The sequence below is a fragment of the Lycium barbarum genome, chromosome 7 (assembly GCF_019175385.1).
Source record: "Lycium barbarum isolate Lr01 chromosome 7, ASM1917538v2, whole genome shotgun sequence".
Lineage (NCBI taxonomy): Eukaryota > Viridiplantae > Streptophyta > Magnoliopsida > Solanales > Solanaceae > Lycium > Lycium barbarum.
The window spans coordinates 736,888-760,341 of record NC_083343.1 but is presented as its reverse complement, the minus strand read 5'-3'; the positions used below and the strand labels follow the sequence as shown (position 1 = coordinate 760,341).

Below are 23,454 nucleotides of genomic sequence, written 5' to 3'. Positions count from 1 at the left end.
GTTAAGCGTTGATCTCAAAGGATTGAAAACAACTCCAAACATCGCAAAAATAATTAAACTACTCGAAAATTCAACTATCAAATCGGGAAATTTCAAGAATATGAAACTTTCTGTTAATCTCAAATTCGATTATCGTACTATGCGGATTCAGAACGAAGAAAAATTAGCGGACTGATTGTGGATCTGATGAGATTTGTTTCTCTTCAAATTTTGAAGTGAGATTCAAGTTGTATGATAATTATATGTTGAGTTTGTATGAACGTTATTTTTTATGTTTTATATTTTGTTGTAATTATATTAGTATTGTATGAAAGTTGTATACAATGTTGTTGTAATTGTATTAAATTTCATTCGAATTTTGAAGCGAGATTCAAAATTTGCATTAAATTTGTATGAAAGTTGTGTACAATATTTTTGTAGTCATATTAAATTTCCAAAAACCTAACATGAACTTTTTACAAATTTTATACAGTTATATACATATTCCATACTGTTTCTATACAGTTTTCATACACGAAAAATATGAGAATTCTAAGCCTTGAGCGAGATATACATATTTCATACAGTTTTCATACACAAAAATTGAGCGAAATTTTTAAGCCTTGAACGAGATATACATATTTCATACAGTTTTCATACACAAAATTTTGAGAGAAAAATTTAAGCTTTAAGCGAGATATATACATTTCATACACAAATTTCCGCATATGTTTTGTAAGAAATCTATTGGTATATTTTGTAAACTGAAAAGTATCGTCATATTTTGTAAATATACTCTATTCTTATGTATATATAGGTTATTCCCCCTTTCTTGAATCACCAAATGGACGTCAATGTTCATCGGAATAATTTTTTATTCAAAGAGGAATTGCAATAATGTTGACTTAGTGAACCCTCCAAAAAAATTATTTGGATTTGATTTGGTCTCATGTTGAACAAGGTTCGCTCTTGTAACTTTGGATATTTCAAATCGAGTTCAAAGAAGAAAGGAACTGTGATAGAACGAGAGGGCACAAGAAAAGCAAGATACAATATTCATTGGAACAAAAAGAGAGTAACAAAAAATAACAACTCAATTGAGAAAAAACTTATCACTTTTTTGGTATTCATTTGAGAGAATGGTCAAAAACAAACTTGAATCATCTCCTTTTTCGTGAGTTTTACTCTTCAACTATCAGTTGTGACCTTTCTCTATATGAATTATCACTATTTATATAATAAAACACACCTAGATGATAGTTCAAGTGGGAACAAGGAACAACTGATAATTGGCCTAATAAGTTTCGAGGTATATTCTAATATATAAATGGTGATAGTTCAAATAGGAAAAAAGAACAACGGATAGTTGGGATCTGAAACTGACAAAAAAGTGTTAGTTTGGTGTGTTTATTAACCATTAACTCTATTCATTTGTTCCAATAGGAAGATACATAAAAGATAGGGAACACGCTATAGGCAACTTAACGCCTTAACAATTTTATTTTGTCATAAAACCCCTTAAACTCTCTAAAGTGTACAAATTATGTCATTTATTTTGTAGAGTACATATGTTTACCAATACAAATTTATTTCAAACATTTCCTTTAAATTACACAAAAATCAACATGGATGCCGAAATAGTACGGAGAGTAATCATAAAAGGTTGTAGTGGAGTAGTAAGTACTCCTCCATCCTTAATCAGATATCTCGAATTTGAACTTAGAGAATGAAGTCGACTTTGACAGGAGTGGTTTACCCCCAAAGTTGAATTTCCTGGTGGTAATCTGGATTTATCGGCTCCAAAATAAGTGCCGAACACCTGATGAAAAATAAAAAAAGTATGGAGGGAATTTTGCATCTGATTTTCTTATTTCCTACTTCAAATTGGAATAGTATTTATTTTATTAGGTGGAAGTTGAAAATGACTTGGGAAACTGGAAATTGAAAACCTCGTCGATCATGGACATTTCTTAATCCATTTGGACTATCTTTTTTGGACTTGGGATTATGTGTCACAAAGCACTAATCTACCGAAATAACTGATCTTAAATCATTTCATCAGATTTGTCACAATTCATAATGTGTCCGAGATATCAATAATATTGTTAGGAAGCAAACAATATAGTGTCTATATTTTCTTATATCGACTTTGAACCGTAGGAATTTATAGGATAGTAAAGAGAAAAATTTACCACATTCATTTTTTTCCTAAAAAAATGGAGACTTTTTTCTTCGAACATATAGAAAAATTATAATAGATTGAACAGGAAAGTTCAACCTAAAAGATTAGTCTAGCAGCTAAGTGAACTCATTCAACATATAAACTCATTAGTATTTTTCTTTTTATTTGATGAGTGGCAATTAACACACAACAATCGCCCCCGCTTGAGAACTAACGACCTAGTTTGTCACGTCGGACTCTTTTTCTTTGATCCAGGCCACCACTCTTGGTGTCTCTTTGGCCTAGTTGGTCGCGACAGACATCTCATTCTTTCTTTATATTTGTTTTGGGGTCTAGTTAGTCACAATTGAGACCTCTCTTAGATCCATTCCATCACCCCCCCCCCCCCCAGGGGACACCTTACCAGTTGGTCACGATCAATCCGCCACCATTCTGAGTCCCCATCTTAAGTGTTGATCGCTACGATATCAATTATTATAGATTGAACAGGAAAGTTCAACCCAAAAAGCTATTCTATTTTAGGTAAGAAAACACATTCAACATATAACTCTCTCAGAACCATAAAAAGAAATAGAAATTAATAAATATGAATTGAAACTGTTCTACAAAATCCTTTTTTTCTCTCTTTAAAGTGGCGGGGTTGGGCAGGGGGGATATCTCCAACATTCTAATTACTTCAAATGGTGAGAATTGCCATTCCAAATAAATACAAAAGCTATTGAATATACAGATAAATACACAATTTTTTGGGATAATCGACAAATATAGTCGAAGAGAGAAGAGTTTCAATTGCATATTTTACTTCTTTAATTTTCTATTGGAACTGCCTATTAATACAAATTTGTGATTAGTCAAATATTTTTTACTTGTAAGACTAAAATTGAGATCCACATAGAAACAGCAACCTTTTGACCATTTTCATTAAGCCAAGTGGCAAAACGACACCAATTTTTTGGTGGTTAGTTTTTTACTAAATTAATTGTAGCAATAGCACATTAATAAGAATTTTAATCACACATAATTAACGTCTCTAAGTTGTGCCTACATTTTTTAGAAAAACAAAAGAGCTATAATCTACACTTTTTAACACTTAACTTTTTATTTTATTTTTTGCCATAAAATCCACTTTTATTTTGAGAAAAGGTTCAAAATTTTGAAATAATCAATATTAAGATGAATTTCTAATTAGAGGAAGCTAAACGTCGATTCTTATTTTAATTTATTATGCATGAACACTAAAACTAGTATAGTATGAATATTCGTTAATCCAAGATTTTTAACCTATCAATTTAAACAATAAAGAAAAGAAGATGATTCAATTGGAATTAAATATTTGACATATATATTATTAACATAAATCAAGCCGGCAGAGGACGGCAGTTTTAGCCTATGGAAATGACAAATTATTAAATTGTCATTTTTCAGGTTTAAAAAGGAGACAACCAAATTAATATTTCTCAATTGAACTCAGTTTGCATTTTGTGTGAATTAGAAGCAATGGGATCATCTTTCAGTTGCTGTAGTGATGAAAAAGTTGATGAAGGGTATGCACTAACCAAAAAAATCTAGTATTAACTTTTTTTCTCTATTTTCTTTTTATTAGTTATCCCACTACGAAAGACAGATTTAAGATTTAAACTATCAAAAGCAATCTATCATGTATACATGTATTTTTACAAATTTTTATATACGTATACATAATTCGAGCCACGAACACCGAGTGACCTTCGGTGAAGAATTTTTTGGTCTCGTTGATAACATTTGTTGTTGCATATCTATTACATTGAATCAGACTTTTTTGCCATCCTTCTCTCTATATATGTTTATATATATACACCGTGTGCCCTTCTTAAGTGCCATTTTTGGACCTATTAGCAGATAGGCAGACCGTGCCTGAATTCCTACTAATAACATGCATGAATTTCAAATGGAAATCTAATGGAAATTTGCGCGTTAAAAATGTTTCTGGCAAACTCTGTGAGATCTCCGATGAATTTTTGATAGAAATATCTATCAGAGTTTTTTTTTTTTTTTTTTTTGTGTGTGTGTGTGTGTATTTTGAAATTTTATGTCTACTAGAAAATTATACATAGGTAAAATTAATGTGTATTGATTGGGATTTTGTAGGCAAAACAATGAAGTGGTTGGTGGAAATTCATGGAGAATATTCACATACAAGGAGTTATATGCAGCAACAAATGGTTTCAATGAGAGTAACAAGCTTGGAGAAGGAGGTTTTGGAAGTGTCTATTGGGGTAAAACCTCTGATGGTATTCAGGTACTAAATAAATAAATAAATTAATAGCTTCTAATACATATTTCTTATTTACCACTCAATGTTTGATACTTACTTTGGAGTTCCGACTAATTTAGATTCGCATCGCGTAAGGATCATTAGAGGATGAAATACTCAAAACCCAAGACATCTGATTAAGACTGAAGTGATCTTATCCATCCCATAACAACCTTTCGTGGACCGTGGTGTGTCTTAATTATTATTACATCACTAATAAATATATTGGTACTCCCAACAAATAATTTTCAAAAATGTATGGATGATTATACGTTGAAGAATGACGAATGCAATAATATTTTGCTAAGAACCATATATTTTGTTGTGCCTCTGTTGTAAAAATGGCAGTCCTATTTTTTTCTTTAAAAATTTAAATCAAATATTATCATTATTTTGGAATGAAAAAAATAGAAAAATAATTTTAAAATATCGCGCTTTCCCTCCTGATGAGTCCTATGTAACGTGAATCTAGATTAATCAAGTCAATATGTTGCGGAGATCAAATGGTTATACTAAAAAAAGGTTTTCAAATATCAACATTTTTACTTTTCTAAAAATAAATTAATTTTTACTTCTATGTAAGTATCATGATGATGGAGAGCCTTCGACCAACAATTGTCTCCATATAATCGAGTCACGGGTTCGAGCTGTGACATCAGCCGTTGATGTCTGCATCAGGATAGACTGTCCACATTACACATTCTTGGCGTGCGACCCTTTCCCCGATCTGCATGAACGTGGATACCTTGTGCACCAGACTGCCTTTTATATCAAAAGGTGGTTTAGAGCACTAAGTTTTCTCTATGCGAGAAGTCCGGTGACGGATCAAACCTCATATTGTGTCTATAGTATGCAGTCTTACCTTACATTTTTGCAAGAGGTTAAATTAAATTATAGTAAAATTTTGGAATTGCAGATAGCAGTAAAGAAGCTGAAGTCAATGAATTCAAAAGCTGAAATGGAATTTGCTGTGGAAGTTGAAGTTCTTGGAAGAGTTAGGCACAAAAATCTATTAGGCCTAAGAGGCTATTGTGCTGGAAATGAACAAAGGCTAATTGTGTATGATTACATGCCAAATTTGAGTTTGCTCTCACATGTACATGGCCATTTATCAAGAGAAGTTCAATTGGATTGGAAGAAAAGAATGAAAATTGCTATTGGTTCTGCAGAAGGCCTCGTGTAAGTTTCTTTACTTCTTCGATCCTTTTAATACCCTATATACACTAAATCAAAATGTGAAATTAGCGACAGATAATTAATGTCACTAAATAATAAAAATCCTTCTCTAATCTTGTTTAACGACGGATTATCAAAAAGTCATGTTAGCTAGGGCTATTCAACGATAAATTTCCTTTTTTTGTGGTGTATTTACCTTATAAAGTTGATATTCTACCTAACTCGAGTAGAGTTTAACGTCTATATATTGACAATATAAAAGATCTTTTTTGCATTATTAAATAGAATAAAATATAATTACAGGCAATACCCATACTTAAAATATCTTGATCACATCTCCTATACTTCAATTTGAAAATCATATTTCAAATGGACTTAATATATTTTAACCTGTGAAGTAAATACACGAAAAAATCAAAAAAATCAACATTTATTATATATACATGAAAAATAATCTTAACCTTTTATTTACCGTATAATTTTCTGGCCAAAGGAATTCATATGAATCCTCTTGCGCCCCTAGCTCCACCCCTGCCTTAATAGAAGAATAGTTAGTTACTATTTTTATCAGGTTGCCGATTAATATTTTTTTCATAGAAATTTACCTGTGATCATAAAACTTACACTCTATTCAAAGTAATCATACGAATGCTCTTTGACTATATAGGTATTTGCATCATGAGGTTACACCCCATATAATTCACAGAGACATTAAAGCTAGTAATGTGCTACTTGACTCAAACTTTGAGCCACTTGTTGCTGATTTTGGCTTTGCAAAATTAATCCCAGAAGGTGTTAGTCACATGACGACACGTGTCAAAGGGACATTGGGTTATTTAGCACCAGAATATGCTATGTGGGGCAAAGTTTCTGAAAGTTGTGATGTCTATAGTTTTGGAATTCTTCTGCTTGAACTAATTACTGGTAGAAAACCAATTGAAAAACTTCCAAATGGTGTTAAAAGGACAATAACAGAGTGGATGGAACCAATGATAGCTAAAGAAAAATTTCGGGATCTTGTTGATCCTAAGCTAAAGGGGAATTTCGACGAAGTTCAATTGAAACGATCGATACGTGTAGCTGCATTGTGTGTTCAGAGTGAGCCTGATAAACGCCCAACGATGAAAGAAGTTGTGTGTATTTTGAAAGGGCAAGAGGTGAATAATGTTGTGAAGGCAAATCATAGGGATTTGAGAATTCAAAGTGTTAAGTATGGAGATGATTTAATGGCCATGGACCAAGCTAGTGATCAAGAAGATGAAAGTAGTAGTGATCAAGGTAATGAAAGTAGTGTTTATGGTGTGTTTGGTGCTATGGAAATGCAAAGGATGCAAGATCCTTACAAGCGTTTTGGAGAGAAATAATGTTCGAGGTGTGCGTAAGCTGACTCGAACAATATCGTTATACAACAAGAAATTTACTTATACGATGTTTTGGTTTAAATTTGTAATGACATTGGAATGCAAAATGTCAAGGAATTGAGATTCTGAGGGCCTTTCTGATGTGTTTAATTATTACTATGTTTTTATGCATTCTTTTGTGTTAGAGAATGGAACTTTGAGAATGTTACCACATACTACTAAATGTATCTTAAATTTATCCCTTTTCCACATAATAAAGATGCTAATTATTCGTTAAACAACATGATTAATCTCATTAGCACCTAATGAGCAATTTATTTGGAAGCCACAAAGATTTGAAAAAGAAAACTAAGACAAGATTCCCATAGAGATATTCAACGCAGATACTACCAAATGATGGATCAGAACAGAGTCGTGGAAGGACAATGTTTTGGCTGCTATAACAGGAAACATCTTCTTAATTATTGCCATTGGAGCAGACCACATTTTATGTAGAAAAAATAGATCTTACCAAGTATTTGTAGGGGGTGGGGGCAGAGTATATATAAAAGAGATCTTTACACGACGGATTGTGGAGGGATGAATAGGATCTCTTTATCCTTAATTAGAAGGCTCGGATTCAAGCACTTGTAATGGAAAAAATCCTGGTACGGAATGCTTCCCTTTTAATAGGCCCTATGGGTTGTAAATTTAGAATAGTCCAGCCAGTTCGGATAAGAGGTTTTAAATTATTTTGAAATGGATTAAGGTTACGTAAACTGAAAACTGGAAGAAAAAAAATTGTTCTTGATTTATACAAGTTTTCTTCCTTTCTTTTATAACCTTTTGGTATTAAAGTCCGATTAATTAAGATTCGCGTCGTATAGGGGCATTTAAAAGGGAAATTCTCCTTATCAGGATTTTTCTCCATCCCAAGGGCTCGAGCCCGAGACCTATTATTAGTTTTAAGCTAATTCTTCTAGCCAAGCGAATCAGTCTCGTACCTATTTGGAATTTAGCTTAATTCAAAGAATCGATCCCAAAATTAACAGACTCGATAAGATAAGTCCACCGTAATTAACATTTCTTTGTAATAAAATTAAATTTGTAACTAACTCTATTTCAGTTCAATGTATCTAACTCAGAAAGCATTCAGCTTGGAGCTAGCAATGTAACAGAAGATACTTAAACTCTTCATTTTTGTGCCTAATTTACGAATCTAATATCAAGAAACTATTAATTACGAGTATTAAACTTTTAATTTCCACTATGAATTCATCATTTTTAGAAATTAGAAACGGATGAACATAGCTTATGGTATCTTAACCAAAAGTCTAGAGTTTGAGTCTGGGGAATGATAAATTTTGTATTTTTCATTAGCCTTTTGGCTAGAGTTGTACAAACTTCTGAATTTTTTGATAAAATTTATAAAATTAGCCCTAGGTCAAAAGCCTAGTGGACTTTAATTAAAAAAAAAAAAGTCTGGGGAATGAAGTCGCCTTTGATGAACTGTTTTATCCCTCAAATTAAGTGAAACTACAACATAAATTTAAATTATTCGGACCCAAAATGGACATCAGACATCTTGTGGGAAAACGAAAAATTAGAGTATTGTACTCTTACAAGTTAAATATTTAATTGTCCGCTATAGGATCCATGAGGTGAATTGAATTAAGGATAAATCACTTTAACACGAAACTCTTGTTCCTAAAAACTATTATTAGAAACTTAAATAATTCAATGAACTTGAAATTTGACACTCTTCTTTCTGTTCATCATAATAATTTCTCATAAAATCTTCTGTTTATTTCCTTTTTATTTATTAGTGCACGTTTTTCTTAGTCTTAATAATAAAGAATTCAGCCTACATAAATCACATCATTTGGAAATGGATTTTGCTGAAAGACTTGTTCATTTGCCTAATTTCATGAGGTTAGTTATTATTTCTTCCTCCTTCTCCCCTCCCCTCCCCTCCCCTCCCCAGGAACCAGGAGGCGCTCGCTGAATAATTTTATTGTATATACAAAGTTAAAATTATTTAGATACTTAATCTCATTCGCCTCTTCATGTGTTTACTTATGAATATGTGGACCTTAAATTAATGATTTAATTATAAAATAAGAAGAAATCTAGTACAGTGTGAGTAGAGATGGATTCAAAATTTAAACTTTATGAATCCTGATATCTAGAAAAATGACTGTGCGCAAGCGTTAATAGCGGAATTCTATATTTTAATTTGTACAATTTTTAGTGAATTTGTTAACATACATATTGGGTTTAGGCCAAGGTTATCGAATTTTTTTCGAAAGCATATGTTAAAGCCTACCTCCGCCCCAATGTATGAGGATTGGTCTTTTGTTTTATATTTGTTGAAGAACTTCAATATCTCCTTTAGAATTTCATAATTTTGTAATTTACAAAGTAAATTTATATAGTAAAGTGAATATTGATTTGAAGTAAAGCCTCTGCCATACCCTAATAATTGGGAAAATGCTAATGATTGTACGGTTAGTTGCTGTCTCAAACTGCCATATATATAATTACACAATCATCATCATTGTTTTCTAGTTATTTGTATATTATTCTCTTGGTGAAGAATTATAATGCTGTCGTTACCACGTATAATTTTCTGCTTAAAGTGGTGTTAGGTCTAAAACTGTACTTTAGATTGCGTGACACAATGATGATCCCACCCAAGAATTGCGTTGGAATGGATAGGATCTATCATTTTTAGTAGAGATTTTGAGTATGAGTTTTGAGAATGAAAAAAAAAATATGATAGGAAACACATTCTTTTCAACCGGCCCTATACGATGCGAATCCTATTACGCATGATTGCAAAGTGAATACCGAATGTCGGATGAAGAAAAAAAGATACTTTGATGATCCTACCACCCAGGATTATGATGGGATTGATAGGATCACTTCACCTTTAATTAGAAGTTTCGGATTCGAGGCTTGAGATAGAAAAAATCATAGAAGAAAGCATTTACCCCTTTCATGAATCTTACGTGATGTGAATTTGAATTAGTCGGGACTTCAAAACAGGCAACGGACATTGAATAGGAAAAAATAAATACACTATGTGACCCCCAAGAGGCACATGTCAGACTTTGAAACAATAATTTTTTTTACTCCCTCCGTCCTATAATATGTGTCACCTTAGCCATTTGTCCCATAATAAGTGTTACCTTAGGAAACCAAGACATAAATTGACTAGTTTTTTTCAATTCTACCCTTAGACAATAAAATAACATCTAAATGATGATTGAAAAAGCCACATAGTAACTTGGTATTGTTGGATTCTCATGTCAAAAGGTTTACTTTTTGTGCATACTTTAATCAAAAGGTAAAAGTAATTTATTTTTATTTTATTACATAAGGGTAATTTGATAAAGTTCACATTGTATTATTGATTTCTTAATATGCGTGTTAGGTGACATTTATTATGGGACGGAGGGAGTAATTCCAAGCATGTAGGGAAAGTTTATTAGCCCCGCACCCACGCACACACCCCATTCACTCTCTCTCCTTCCGCAAACCCATGCACCATTTTTTCCTTGCATCCAATTATATTTTATTATTGGTTCATTCTCTTGATTAATTAGTAGTCACAAAAAGACTGTGCTGTACGTTTCCCCATTTGTTTGTCTATTTCTCTTTTTTCTGATATTCAGTCATTCACCAATCAATTTATATGGGGTCATTATATTCTATAGGGTTTAACTTATATAACTATACTAATGGCATAAATTAAAAATATTGGTACATTTTAACTTATTATACTCCCTCCGTCTCACAATAAGTGTCACCTTAGCCAATTTTTTTTTGTCCTATAATAAGTGTCAGGAAATCAATGCATATATTGACAAGTTTTTTCCAACTTTGCCCTTAGACAAAAACTGATAAATTTATGTGTTCAAGACAAAAAGCATATAGAAACTTGATATTATTGGAGCCCCAATGTCAAAAGACTTACTTTTCATGCATGCTCTAATCAAAAGGGAAAAATAATTTATTTTTATTATATAGGGGTAGTTTAGTAAAATCAACATTGCATGATTGATTTCTTAATATGCGTGTTTTTGGCTAAGGTGACACTTATTATGGGACGGAGGGAGTAATATATAGGTCAAAATTATCTTATTTTTCAGGTTGCTAATTTCATTTTTTATATGCAGTTACTTACGACTACTTCCTCCATCCCATAATAAGTGTCACCTTAGCTAAAAAAATTATCCCTCAATAAGTGTCACCTTAGGAAGCCATGACATAAATTGACTAGTTTTTTTTCAACTCCACCCTTAGACAAAAACTCACAATTTAAAGTAATATCTAAATGATGATTGGAAAAGTCACATAGTAACTTTGTATTGTTAGATTCCCAATGTCAATATGAGTACTACTTGTGCATGCTCTAATCAAGAGGAAAAAATAATTTATTTTTGTTAAATAAGGATAATTTAGTTAACTTTACATTGCATTATTGATTTCTTAATATGTGTGTTTTTTTGCTAAGGTGACACTTCTATACGAGTCGATAGTATAAATATACCCAAACAGATGACACTATTAGAAGGAGATTGGACTGTACTAAAATAAATTATATATTATCAGTGTATAAAAGTTAAACTCTAAAAAATATCCCCTCCACCAACCCCAAGAATGTTTCCTTTCCATGAAGGCGAGGCAAATAAGAGATTGTTTTTTTCTCACAAAGTTTTGAACATGGTAAAAAGAATCACTTCATTTGAGTAGCATACACAACTTTCCCTACCAAACTCATAAGGAAAAATGAAATGAACATTATTCCCTTTATAGTTTACCATATCAGGAAGGAACAATATAATAAGTCATGTACCAAACTTATGCAACAAGTGAAATCAAATGCAAAACCCCTTTACCTTTGCTAAATCCAAAAGTTACATTACCTTTTTTTTTTTTTTTGGGTCTATGCTTCTTATGAAAGAAAATAATTGAAAGGTGGTCACAATGTACCCCTACCCCAACCCAACAAGAAGTCCTAATAAATACTACTAATCATTCAAATGTCTCTTACACAAGTTTTTCTACTTCTCTTTGTCCATTCACTCATTGTGTAAGCTATCAAGAAAAAAAATAGTGAAGAAGTGATTAAAAAAAAAACATTTTTTAGTGCAAAAAAAAATGGCTAGTGTTTCAAGTATTAAACCTTCAAAAATTCTAGTGGGAATTTCTTTGGATGTTGAAGAAAGTAAAGAACTTCTTTCTTGGGCAATTAGAGTTTTAGCCAATCCTAATGATACCATTATAGCACTACACATTGTTGGTAAGTTTATGGCCACAATTTTTATTTTGTGATATTTTCTTGATTTTTTTGTTTTTTTGTTGTTTTTTTTTTATGTGTGAGTGCCGACCTCTGGAGAATGACACATGTGACTTTCATTTTTACACAAGTACTAGGGAAATAATCTTTTTTGTCCTTTTCAACTGCTTTTTAGTGCTAAACCAATCAAAAAGAAGATAAGAAAGACAAACAATAAAATTACTTAGAAGGAATCTTGATATTTATACATCTCTTTGTGGAATTTATTCAACATTCTCATATGTGACATAGAAGCTGCTGTTCTTCAAAGTTAGCAATATTTCAAGTTTTCATATTTTCCCAAAAATGTAGTTTTTTCAGTCCTTGAATTTTATATATTATGCATTAATTTTTTTGTTTTTATGCCTTGATGAAACAGTGGCAACAGAGAAAAGCAAGAGTTTTGGTGATCATCAAAGGAAAGAAGAAAGCAAGAAATGGCAGTCTATATCAAAAAACCAAACTCAAATTCGACAGGCAAAAGCATTTGTTATTTCTATCATGGGACAGTTTACAGAAACATGTCAATCTAAACAGGTACTACCAAAATATTTCAATAACTTTTTTTGCATTATAAGTTTTATTCAATGTGTCCTTTATTTCTATTACAATAGCAATTACATTTCAGTTCTGAACAAGTTGTGTCGGGCCGTCAGCTATATCAATGGGATCTTAACATTTTTAGCCAGTCGTTCAAAAGATTTTCACCTTCCTAAATAGTATGCGGTTGTGACTAGTGTATATACTCCAAGCATAGCCACAGTGGTAGTTACTGGTTCAACATAACTCAGTAACTTTTGCTCGAGCCCTGTATTTGTATTTTAGAATTTCATTTAATATGTACAAATAATTTATTAAGAACCCAATAAGCAAAAAGTATTATGATCTAGAACCTATAATCTAAAAATTTTGTCCCCGACTCTATGTTTTCATTGTATAACCAGTGACTATACGTTGATTATATACGACATAAAATGAAGATTATATGGTTAATTTTTATTATAGGGCTTTGCTAGACTATTTTATAGTATAAAAATCTTCCTTATTGTCCATGTTGTTCCACTTAAGCTCGTCTTAATCCAATTAATATTATAAAATGTCTATGTTTTTTTTTTTTAATATCGGGTAGGGGAAGGGGAAATGAGGAGGGGATTACAAGGTGGGATATCGAACCCTCACCAACAAGGTGAAAGTTCAGGTAGCCAGCCAACTGAGCTACCAAGATTTCCTTAAAAATGTCTATGTCATTTATATGTATTTATTGAAAATTTTCAGGTTGGTTTGGAGGCAAGACTTGGTTTTAGTTCTAATGCAGGGAAAGGTCTAATTAAAGAAGCTAAAAGTATTCCAGCTGATTACCTTCTCATTGGTGGCAAAAAGAATAAAACTTGCAGGTAATAATTTACTCAAGAAATTAATTTCAATATACTGACAGTGCAATAAAAAAAAAAAGATCCATGGGAAATTTGCGTGTTTTTAGTATTGTGTATTCTTAAAGAACCTAAAAATACTATAGTTCCTTTAGAAGGAAACTTACTATTTTATTTTATTTTTGTCAAATCAGATATCCATTCACAATTGCAAAGTATTGTTGTGAAAGAGTTCCAGATAGTTGTTCAATAGTTGTGGTAGCTAGAAAATCAGGGCAACCACCACGTAACATTCAATCCAATTCAATTCGCATCAAAGGTAATTCAAATTCCTATATATCCCACAAAAATTAAGTTAATTTTATCTATGGTCTCGTTACAATAATTCAGTCACAGGACAATATGTTTTGTCACGTCAAAGTAACTGAGTTTTACCTATCGCATCAATAAAGTCACTGAACTAGTTTTTGTCATATTAAAGAAAGTCAACTCTTATCAATTATGACAATGACGTCACAAACTTTGCCCACTATTACAGTAAAATCACCTCGATTGATAGGTGTGTTTTATCGTTATAGTGAATAAACTTAAGTGGCCTTACTGTTATATTTGATAAAATTCAGTTACTTTAATGTGACAAAATATAGTTTTTTGACTTTACTGACGTCACGTCGAATAAAGTTCGACTACACTTTAATGTTCGAAAAATATATTATAGTTTTGCGATTTAACTGCTGCTGTACTGAATAAAGTTCAGTAAGCATACGTGAAATTAACCTCACAAACATTCTGAATTTCAATTCATATTAACAACAATACTTACACAACCAAATTGTTGCAGAAAATAATAAGCCTAGTTCAAGATGGCCTAAAGAAAGTAATTCTCCTCCTCCAGAAGAGAAGCAAATTATTACAAGGCATTCACCAAGAACTGTACTAAATGGCTGTGAAGAAGAAAATAGTTCAAGTTTTGGAGAAAATTCCATTACTAAATCATCAATATCATCATCAATGATTAGCCAATTTAAAGAGCAACAAGATCAATTGAAGAAGCCAATGTCTCCGTTGAGGCGAATTTCGTCTTTTTTACGTTCACCATTTGATTCGAGCTCGAGGAAGAAGAGTTCAAGATTTCAACATGAGGAAAAATTACAACAGCCTCCATTGAAGTGTTTTAGCTATGAGGAGATTGCAAGTTCTACTAACTATTTCCATCCAGGTTTGTGTTCTTTTCATGTCTAATGCTATGATTTTCTTTTGCTAAAAATAGAATAGAACAGTCCAGGGACATGGTGGGATGGATGGGATTTTTCGAGCCTTAATTAGAGAATTCGGATTCGAGCCTCGGAAATGAAGAAATTTGTGGTGAAGTGCTTTCCTCTTAAATGGACCCTACAAGCAATAGTAGATACCAAAAATATTAATAGTCTCTAGCCAATATACATGAACTATACATATATATCGGCTACTTTTTGAATGAGCGGTTACTTACGATTAATTTCTCAAAAATAATTAGAAAGAAAATACGATTATGAAAGCACGCTTGAAGTTTTATGATATATAGCAAGTTCCTTAGTTGAAACTTGATTTCACTAACGTACCTCTCCAAATTTAATAAAAATAGTGTCTTATATATTCTCTCCCTCCAATTTCATGTGATGCACTTTTACAGGACACGAAGTTTACGAAAAGAAATTTGAAACTTGTGGTCTAAAACAAGCAATGTTACTTGCGTGGCTATGAATCATCTCATTAAAGATAAAAGTGGATGTTTAAAATTAATTTTTTTTTTTTTGAAAAATATATATTTCTTAAAAATGATTTCCGAGAAGTTGAAGGATGGAAAATATTTCTCGAAAGAACATTTAATGATATTTATAATAATTAGCAACCAGGATAGTGTTCTGATGAAATATTTGAATATTGAAGATTGAGAATAATGTTTATGTGTTGGTAAAGGAATTTTATTTGGTATCGGTATGCACATTGAGAACCCGACTGACCCCGATTCATGTTGATAGGGCCCATTAAAGGCGGAAGTACTCCCTATAATGATTTTGTCCATACTCCGAGCTTGAACCAACATTAATGTAGTGATGTATAGTTAAGAGTTGGAATAAATATGACAGGAAATTCTGGAAACATTTTCCAGTTAATATAAAAGAATCACTTATACTGATGATGTATATAACTTAAATTCATTTAGAAATTTCATTGATATACTTTCTTGTTTTTGCAGAGAATTTAGTAGGGCAAGGAGGGTATTCAGATGTATATAGAGGAGATCTTGTAGATGGAAAAACAATAGCAGTAAAGAGATTAACAAAGGACAGCAATGATATGAACAAAGAAAAAGAATTCCTAATGGAATTAGGTGTAATTAGTCATGTTAATCATCCAAATACAGCAAGTTTAACTGGTTATTGCATTGAAAATGGCTTCTATCTGATCTTCAAGTTCTATCCCAATGGTACTCTCTCTTCTGCATTACATGGTATGTGCTTGAACCTAATTTACTCTTTGATTTCATACTAATCTGTCTATAGCGACGGACAAATTATGTAGTTAAACAGCTAGCATAATCCGCCACTAATCCTATTTAGCGACGAATTAGCGACAAAATATCAAAAAAACAAAGTTTGTTATAGCTACGAGCAATTTAACACAGTTCATGACTAATTTGATTTTTTTTTTTTTCCTTCTTGGTTGCAGGAAAATCAAATAAATCACTTGAATGGCCAATGAGATATAAAATTGCCCTTGGAATTGCAAGAGGTTTACATTATCTTCACAAATGTTGTAAACATCGTATAATACATCGAGATATCAAAGCATCAAATGTACTACTAGGACCAGACTACGAGCCTCAGGTAAAATTGATAAAGCATGTTTTTGTAATTTTTATCGCGTTTTCTGTACCTTTGCTAACTCTTCTACGTGTAAAATTCAAAAACAACCACTTTTCGAACTTGGATTTGAAAAAAAGCCATAGATTCAAAAGTCATTGCAAAATAGACAATTTTTGGAGTCCATCACAGTATCCTAGACGTAATATACAGGATATTTTCATGGTGTTCGCAATTTTTAAGTCAAAACCCATGTCAGTGCCATGAATTTCGAAAGTCATGACAATATCCTGAATTTTTCACTTGGTTAAGTTTGAAATCTGTGATATTGTCAATCTGTCTGATGTTTTCACATCAAAAGTGATCATTTTTCAACAACATTTAAAATACTGGCTATTTCTTAAAAGTTGTTTCGAAAGTTGGCTAGCCCGTATAATTTTTGCTCTTCTACCTATACGAAAGCTTGAAGGATGAAATTAAAGTTTTTTTTTTTTTCTTCTTATTTTTCGTCACTCTTTTTTTTTTTTTTTTCCTTAAAAGATATCAGATTTTGGGCTAGCAAAATGGCTACCAAATAAATGGACACACCATGCGGTAATTCCAATTGAGGGCACATTTGGGTACTTAGCACCAGAGTATTTCATGCATGGAACTGTGGATGAGAAAACAGATATTTATGCATTTGGAGTTCTTCTTCTTGAAATTATCACTGGTAGAAGGCCTGTGGACTCATCAAGACAAAATCTACTTTTATGGGTAAATCTATAAGATATTTAACATTTTATTACTCCTTCCGTCCGTTTTGATTTATGTGAGCCCATCTTTTTCCGGTCTGTGTCACAAAAAAAAAATTGCTTTCTAAATTTGAAAAAAATTGATTTAAACTTTCTGTTTTGCCTTTAATGAGAAGCTTTAATAGCTACGCAAATATTATGGCAGGGTTATGGCCTCAAGTTTCAAAAGTCCGACTCCCGACGTCTCAATTTATGTGACGATGCTTGACTAGACACGGAGTTTAAAAAGAAAAAAAAACTTCTAAAACTTGTTGTTTAAAATAAATTATAAGCATTTATGTGGCTATAAATCTCATCATCACTGGTAATATGAGAAGTAAAAGTTGAATTATTTTTAAAAGAGAAAGTCAAACTATAAAGGAAAATATGTCATATAAGTTAGAACAGAAGGAATACTGTTATCTTTTAAGCTTTATGCCATGTTAAATATGTTCACATTAATAATTAAGACGAATGGAGTATTTTTTTTTTTTTTAACTTTATTTGAAATTTCTTGAAAAATCCAATGAAAAAGACAACAAAAGTTTGGACTTTGGTCCCCAGATTTAATGATAATAGTAATTGCTCTAAGAAATATTCCATTGGCTTCTTTTTTTACTTTTTTGGATTTCCAACCAAAGTGATTCAAGACAGGAACGAACACAAACAAGCATGTGTAAGTTGGATATGAAAATGACATGTTACCTAATGGGGGCAGAAAAAAATCTAAGAAATTATCTTATGCTTTTTGAGAAAATATATTCTGATATTTTCAAAAAATAAATACTCCATGAAGGATGATAAGATAGCTGTATGTGTAATTTCTACAATTCATTTGAGGAATTCCTTTTTATTTCATTGCTAAATAAATTACTTTTTTTTAGGCAACACCTTTGATGGAAGCTGGAAAATTAATCGATTTAGCAGATCCAAAGTTAGAGGGTGAATTTGATATGGACGAATTGCATAAAATGGTTCTCACAGCTTCTTATTGTGTAAGGCAATCCTCAGTATGGCGTCCGTCAACGACCGAGGTAAAATACTTTATTTTATTTTAAAATAAAAATATTCAATTATAACAAACGACAATTACTATGCCTCGATTACAAGCAAATCGTAATCGGTTATATGAATCTTCATTTATATTTTTTTTCCCTTAATTTTTTAGGTGTTAGAGTTGTTGAGATATGGAGATGATTCTGAGGCAGCAAGGAGTTGGAGAATACCAAAATTTACAAGTGATGAAATTGATGATTACTCAATGGTTTTTGGATATGATCTTCCCTCTGATTTAATTTTGGAAGACCTTTTCTAATATCTTTTCTCATAATGTAGAATTATTTTTCTCTTTTTTCTTAGATTTCCCACTTAAACATACATAATGTTTAGGGTATTATGACTTGCATAGGGCACATATATAAGGTTTTGGTTAGCCCTTGTTAAAGAAATTGGGAGCTTGTACCCAATTGCAATTGCCATTTGTAATAGATTAATAATTATAGCATAGAAAATTTCCATTTAAGTACTTTCATAAGGTACTTTGATTTTTTTTTTCTTCAAGTTAATTCTTTTATTTGACATTTTTTCCGTTTTGTTATGATTGTGTCATTTTCATGAATTCTCAATTTTTTGCTTTAGCTTTGAACCTAATAAGAAAATTTTGATTTTTTTTTGTCATTTGTTGTTAAATAAAACAATTTCTCGTATATTTCACTCTCAACTAGCAATAACTTACATACGTCAAGTATTTACATTAGAAATAGTTCATAAGCTAATAAGCATTTTTTGGTGCTGAAACTGATTTATACATAAGCAGTTACTACATGTTTGTGTTGAATCACTGATAATAAACAATCGATGTGTTTTGATAAGCAGTTTTCTCCTAGAATGACTAATATGTCCTTTAAATTATTTAATTAAATTATTAAATTAGAAAATATATGTATAGGGAGAATAAGAAATGATGAAAATGGCATGAAGAGGGAATCGGGAGTTCTACTATGGGAAAACGATTTTGAAAATTAGAAAATAAATTAGGGATAAAACATTAAAACACTTGGTCAAATCAAAAGTGCTTATAAGCTGAAATGTCATAAGAGGGTGACCAACTTATGAGTTTTGGTTTCAGCACAAACAGAGAGATAGCATGGTTAGAGTTCGAGAGATCGTGGTCCAGTTACACCTCAGAGGGACTCAACAACAGAGATGGAAGACGATTTTAGGACAGTTAAACAGTTATCCTAGCTAGCTTTACATTATTTGTTGTTTGCTGTTTTACTGTAGCAAGAGACTATTTTTGAGGACCAGTTCTAGAGTACAAAGAACTGGCAGCTTTGAAAATATTTACTTGGTTAAAATAAAATTTTCCCACTTCGACCAAAAAAAAAATTATGAGTTTTGGTTGTTTTTGGCTTATAAACAGTTTGTGCGTTTAACAAACGCGAAATAGGTTTAAAAAAATACTTATAAACTAATTTGATCAACTTATAAGTATAGTCTAACATCCTCTGAGTTTTTCTATGATAGCTAATCAAGTCAACTACCCCAACATTATACAGCAGGCTAACTAAAATTATTAAGATTCATGAAAAAATTATAGGAAAATTTACTTGCCATAGCTACCTGTAAGACTTATTTATGAATAATAATTACCTTATTTTTTATTTAATTTTCGTAGCTTTATTTTTTCAAAATTACATTTCATAACTGGTCCAGTAACTTTTGAAATACATGTACCTCTCTATTCTCCCTCACTACACATTTAAGATTTATCATCTTCTCCAAACCCTAAAAAAAAAATTCCCTCTCCTCTCTCTCCTTCCCCTCACTACCGCCTCTCTCCCTCTCTTACTCTATCTCCCGCCTCTCTTCTCCTTCCCCTCACTTACCCCTCCCTCCCTTCTCTATCTCCACCACCCACACCGCCGTCAACACCACCACCACTATTACTATCATCTCCATCTCCAAACTCGAAAAAAAACCTTTAAGGTTCTAGTTCTTCAGATCTGAACTCCATATGCTTCTGTTCCATCACCTACCCTAGATCTCATTTTCTCTTACAAATCAGAAGAATCCTACAGTAGTAGCAGCAGCCATGGTCAACGACGGAGTGAAAAAAAGAGCTCTAACAACGGTGAAAGACGACGGAGTGAAGATTTATTAACTAGTCCAATTGAAAGTCCTTATCTCCGGATAACGTCCTTTTTGTAGCAACCTGAGACAACTCGTTTCTTTCCCATAAGAACACCATTGATGAGAGTTGTGGAGCTTCATGCTCACCAAGTGTTTGATAAAATGTTTCAGCATATTTCAGTGTATTAACAAACTGTCACGACCCGACTCGGGGCCGCGACGAGCACCCGGTTCTAACCCACCCGAGCACCCTCTTAGCTTACTCTTATACTTACATCTAGGTGAGCCACATAATTATACATGCATTTCCATTGATTCGTCAACTAGTCCCATATGGACGACCGCACATTTATATCATCATAAGCATTTATGCTACGTCAATATACATGGGCCAACGTGGCCGACAAAATGATATACAAAACATAGGCCGACAAGGCCAAACACATCTACCCACACACACACACGTCTACGAGCCTCTAAGAGTATAACATATCACATTAGCGGGACAGGACCCCGCTATGCCCATAATTATATACACAAAAGAATGAGTACCCAAAAGATATGGCTCCGAAGGAAATGGAGCTCTCTATGAAATCTCCGAATAGGCGGCTAAGGATCAAATCTGTCTCCCTGCGCACCTGCGGGCATGACGCAGCGTCCACAAACAAAAGGACGTCAGTACGAAGAATGTACTGAGTATGTAAAGCATGATCAACATCAATATAGAAGCATAATAGATATCATATGAAGATAGCATAGGAGGGGAGACAGTAATATCATCATCATGTCGCTTACTTGCATACATCGTCGTTCGTATCCCATAGTAATACTCGTACCATACTTGTGCTCATATTCGCATACATGTCCTTATCCATATTCCTATACATAGTCTTTTCACATTCATATTCATATTATATACATAGTCACTTCATATACATAGCATTTACATAGCATACCCGGCCTCATGGGATCGGTGTCTTATACATACTTGGCCAACCAAGGCTCAAGGTCATACATACCTGGCCCTACCAAGGCATCAGGGTTTTCCGTACCCTCTGCAGAGGTGTGCGCGCGTTTCGTAATCGTATACATACTTTATACATAGTCATATACATATAGTCTTACCCGGCATCATAAGCTCGGGGTCTTATTATAGCCCTTCATAGGCACACATACACATATATCGTAGCTCGTAAGCATCTCTAGTCTCATTTTACTCTCATCATCATTTCTATCTTCATCATTATCGTTACATTTACATTATAGACTTACTCGTCATACGAGGAACGTAGTATAAGCATAGTACATATCAAGGGTCGTGAGCTTATGAGCTCGGAATGTCAACCATGTGAAGACAACATACTCATATAGAGGAATTTAGGAATTTGGCCAAGAACCATGCCTTATGAAAGAAGGGTTAGCCTTACATACCTTTCCGTCGAACTATTCTATGCTTGCACGTTCCCTTCCAATGCTAGCGTTTATACCTTCATTAATATCATAACAATGGCCATTAGTCATTCACATTATCCACATTATCTAGAATTCCTCAATTTGCCTCTAATTCACCCACATTCATGATTATAACTCCCATCTTCGTCCATTCGTCTAAAGTGTTTAGTTCATGATCTTAATACCATTTATAACACATTCATATCACAACACAACAACATTCATAACTCAATTCAAACTATTTCTCAAAATGTCACTATTCATCATTCATGACCTAGTTGGCCACATTTTCTACAATCCATGTATTTTAATTCTCCAATACCTCAAACATCTTGTAAAAATCATGGATCTTACCTTAGAAGTTGTAGGAACAAGCTTTGGTTGATAATACTCTTCTTTGAGCAAAACCCTAGTTTTTCTCCATTTGGATTTCTTGACTTGGATGATCCTTGATGATTCCCTTATCCTTGATTTACTTGTCTTAATGTTATGGATGACTTATAATCCTTGAAAACTCATAAAATAAATGTAGAGGGAAGTTCTAGAGAGAAGTGGTGTAATATTGTAAATGAAATAAGACAAGTCTTGATCCTCATATTTAATGAATTGAAAAATCTGTGCTGGGTGAACAGTGGTCGTCCATGGAGGTTTACGGTCCGTATTTCAGTTTACGGACCGTCCCTCGTGGTCGTTTTTAAGCTTAAGCAGAACCAGAAACTTTGGCCTGCATGCATGGTGATTTACGACCATGGTTTACGGGCCGTAAATCACTTTACGGTCCGTCCACCAGGTCGTATTATACCCCTTCCTCAGCTGACAGAAAGTTGAAGTTTGGTATGCCAGTTTACGACCTGGCAGTTTATGGACCGTATACCAGTTTACGGTCCGTATTTGCACTTTACGACCACTGGCAGAAAGCTGAAGCTTTTGCATGGCACTTTACGACTGCCAGTTTACGGACCGTATTGCACTTTGCGGTCCGTATTTTGCAATATACGACCACTGGGCAGTTTTGCCAACTTTCAATTTTTCTCATTTCTCGACTTTTCATTCTAATCATCCACATCCCTTTACATACATTTCCCATGAAACATTATACACTCGCACTCCTCGCACACCTCATTAGTTCATTTACTTGCGTACCAACGGGAAATTTTCCGAGGTGTAACACAAACAATACATTTAATTTTCAGTATATTTCAGTACATTATTTCGTTGTATTTCAATGTATTTATCTTTTTTTGGTGTAGATATAGTGAATGTTCCAAATATAGATCTTATTTTTACTACACTTTGTTTTCACGACTTTTGTATTTCGCTGTATTTCAATGTATTTCTGCATTTTGTATTTCTAATTTATGAAACAGTTTCTGATATATTTCATTGTATTCCATCGTATATACGCATACTACAACTTTATATTTCTTAAACAATAAACCATATTTCATTATATTTCAGTGTATATGTTTCTGTATTTGGAAGTTTTTAGATCTTTAGTTGTTTTTGAATTCAAAAAGTTTTGATTGTGATAAAAGTTGAGAGAGATTCGTAAGCTTTTATGGAAGAA

At 32.7% G+C, this 23,454-nt stretch overlaps 2 protein-coding genes across 3 annotated transcripts; both read left to right on the top strand.

The window, feature by feature from the left end:
- The first annotated feature begins 3,658 nt into the window (after nucleotides 1-3,658).
- LOC132602027 (PTI1-like tyrosine-protein kinase At3g15890) lies at nucleotides 3,659-6,994 on the top strand. Its single transcript, XM_060315055.1, has 4 exons — nucleotides 3,659-3,705; nucleotides 4,289-4,439; nucleotides 5,371-5,633; nucleotides 6,298-6,994. Exons 1-4 carry the CDS (start codon nucleotides 3,659-3,661, stop codon nucleotides 6,992-6,994), a joined length of 1,158 nt encoding a protein of 385 aa, XP_060171038.1.
- A 5,056-nt stretch (nucleotides 6,995-12,050) lies between these two features.
- On the top strand, nucleotides 12,051-18,828 carry LOC132602829 (probable receptor-like serine/threonine-protein kinase At5g57670). Of its 2 annotated transcripts, none has more exons than XM_060315615.1 (10): nucleotides 12,051-12,278; nucleotides 12,694-12,851; nucleotides 13,590-13,708; nucleotides 13,879-14,003; nucleotides 14,526-14,903; nucleotides 15,924-16,178; nucleotides 16,397-16,554; nucleotides 17,071-17,286; nucleotides 18,188-18,337; nucleotides 18,472-18,828. In XM_060315615.1, the coding sequence occupies exons 1-10, from the start codon at nucleotides 12,137-12,139 to the stop codon at nucleotides 18,616-18,618; spliced, it is 1,848 nt and encodes a 615-aa protein (XP_060171598.1). In that variant the 5' UTR covers nucleotides 12,051-12,136; the 3' UTR covers nucleotides 18,619-18,828. The 2 variants fall into 2 exon arrangements, with proteins under 2 accessions (XP_060171598.1, XP_060171599.1); XM_060315616.1 differs by lacking the exon at nucleotides 12,051-12,278 and adding an exon at nucleotides 12,448-12,584.
- Nucleotides 18,829-23,454: the final 4,626 nt, after the last annotated feature.

Bases quoted from the DNA above. Each gene is read 5' to 3' on its own strand.
- LOC132602027 (XM_060315055.1), top strand. From the start codon at position 3,659: ATGGGATCATCTTTCAGTTGCTGTAGTGATGAAAAAGTTGATGAAGG. The intron at 3,706-4,288 runs GTATGCACTAAC...GGGATTTTGTAG, and splicing joins GATGAAAAAGTTGATGAAGG to GCAAAACAATGAAGTGGTTG. The intron at 4,440-5,370 runs GTACTAAATAAA...TTGGAATTGCAG, and splicing joins AAACCTCTGATGGTATTCAG to ATAGCAGTAAAGAAGCTGAA.
- LOC132602829 (XM_060315615.1), top strand. From the start codon at position 12,137: ATGGCTAGTGTTTCAAGTATTAAACCTTCAAAAATTCTAGTGGGAATT. The intron at 14,004-14,525 runs GTAATTCAAATT...AAATTGTTGCAG, and splicing joins CAATTCAATTCGCATCAAAG to AAAATAATAAGCCTAGTTCA. The intron at 14,904-15,923 runs GTTTGTGTTCTT...TTGTTTTTGCAG, and splicing joins TACTAACTATTTCCATCCAG to AGAATTTAGTAGGGCAAGGA.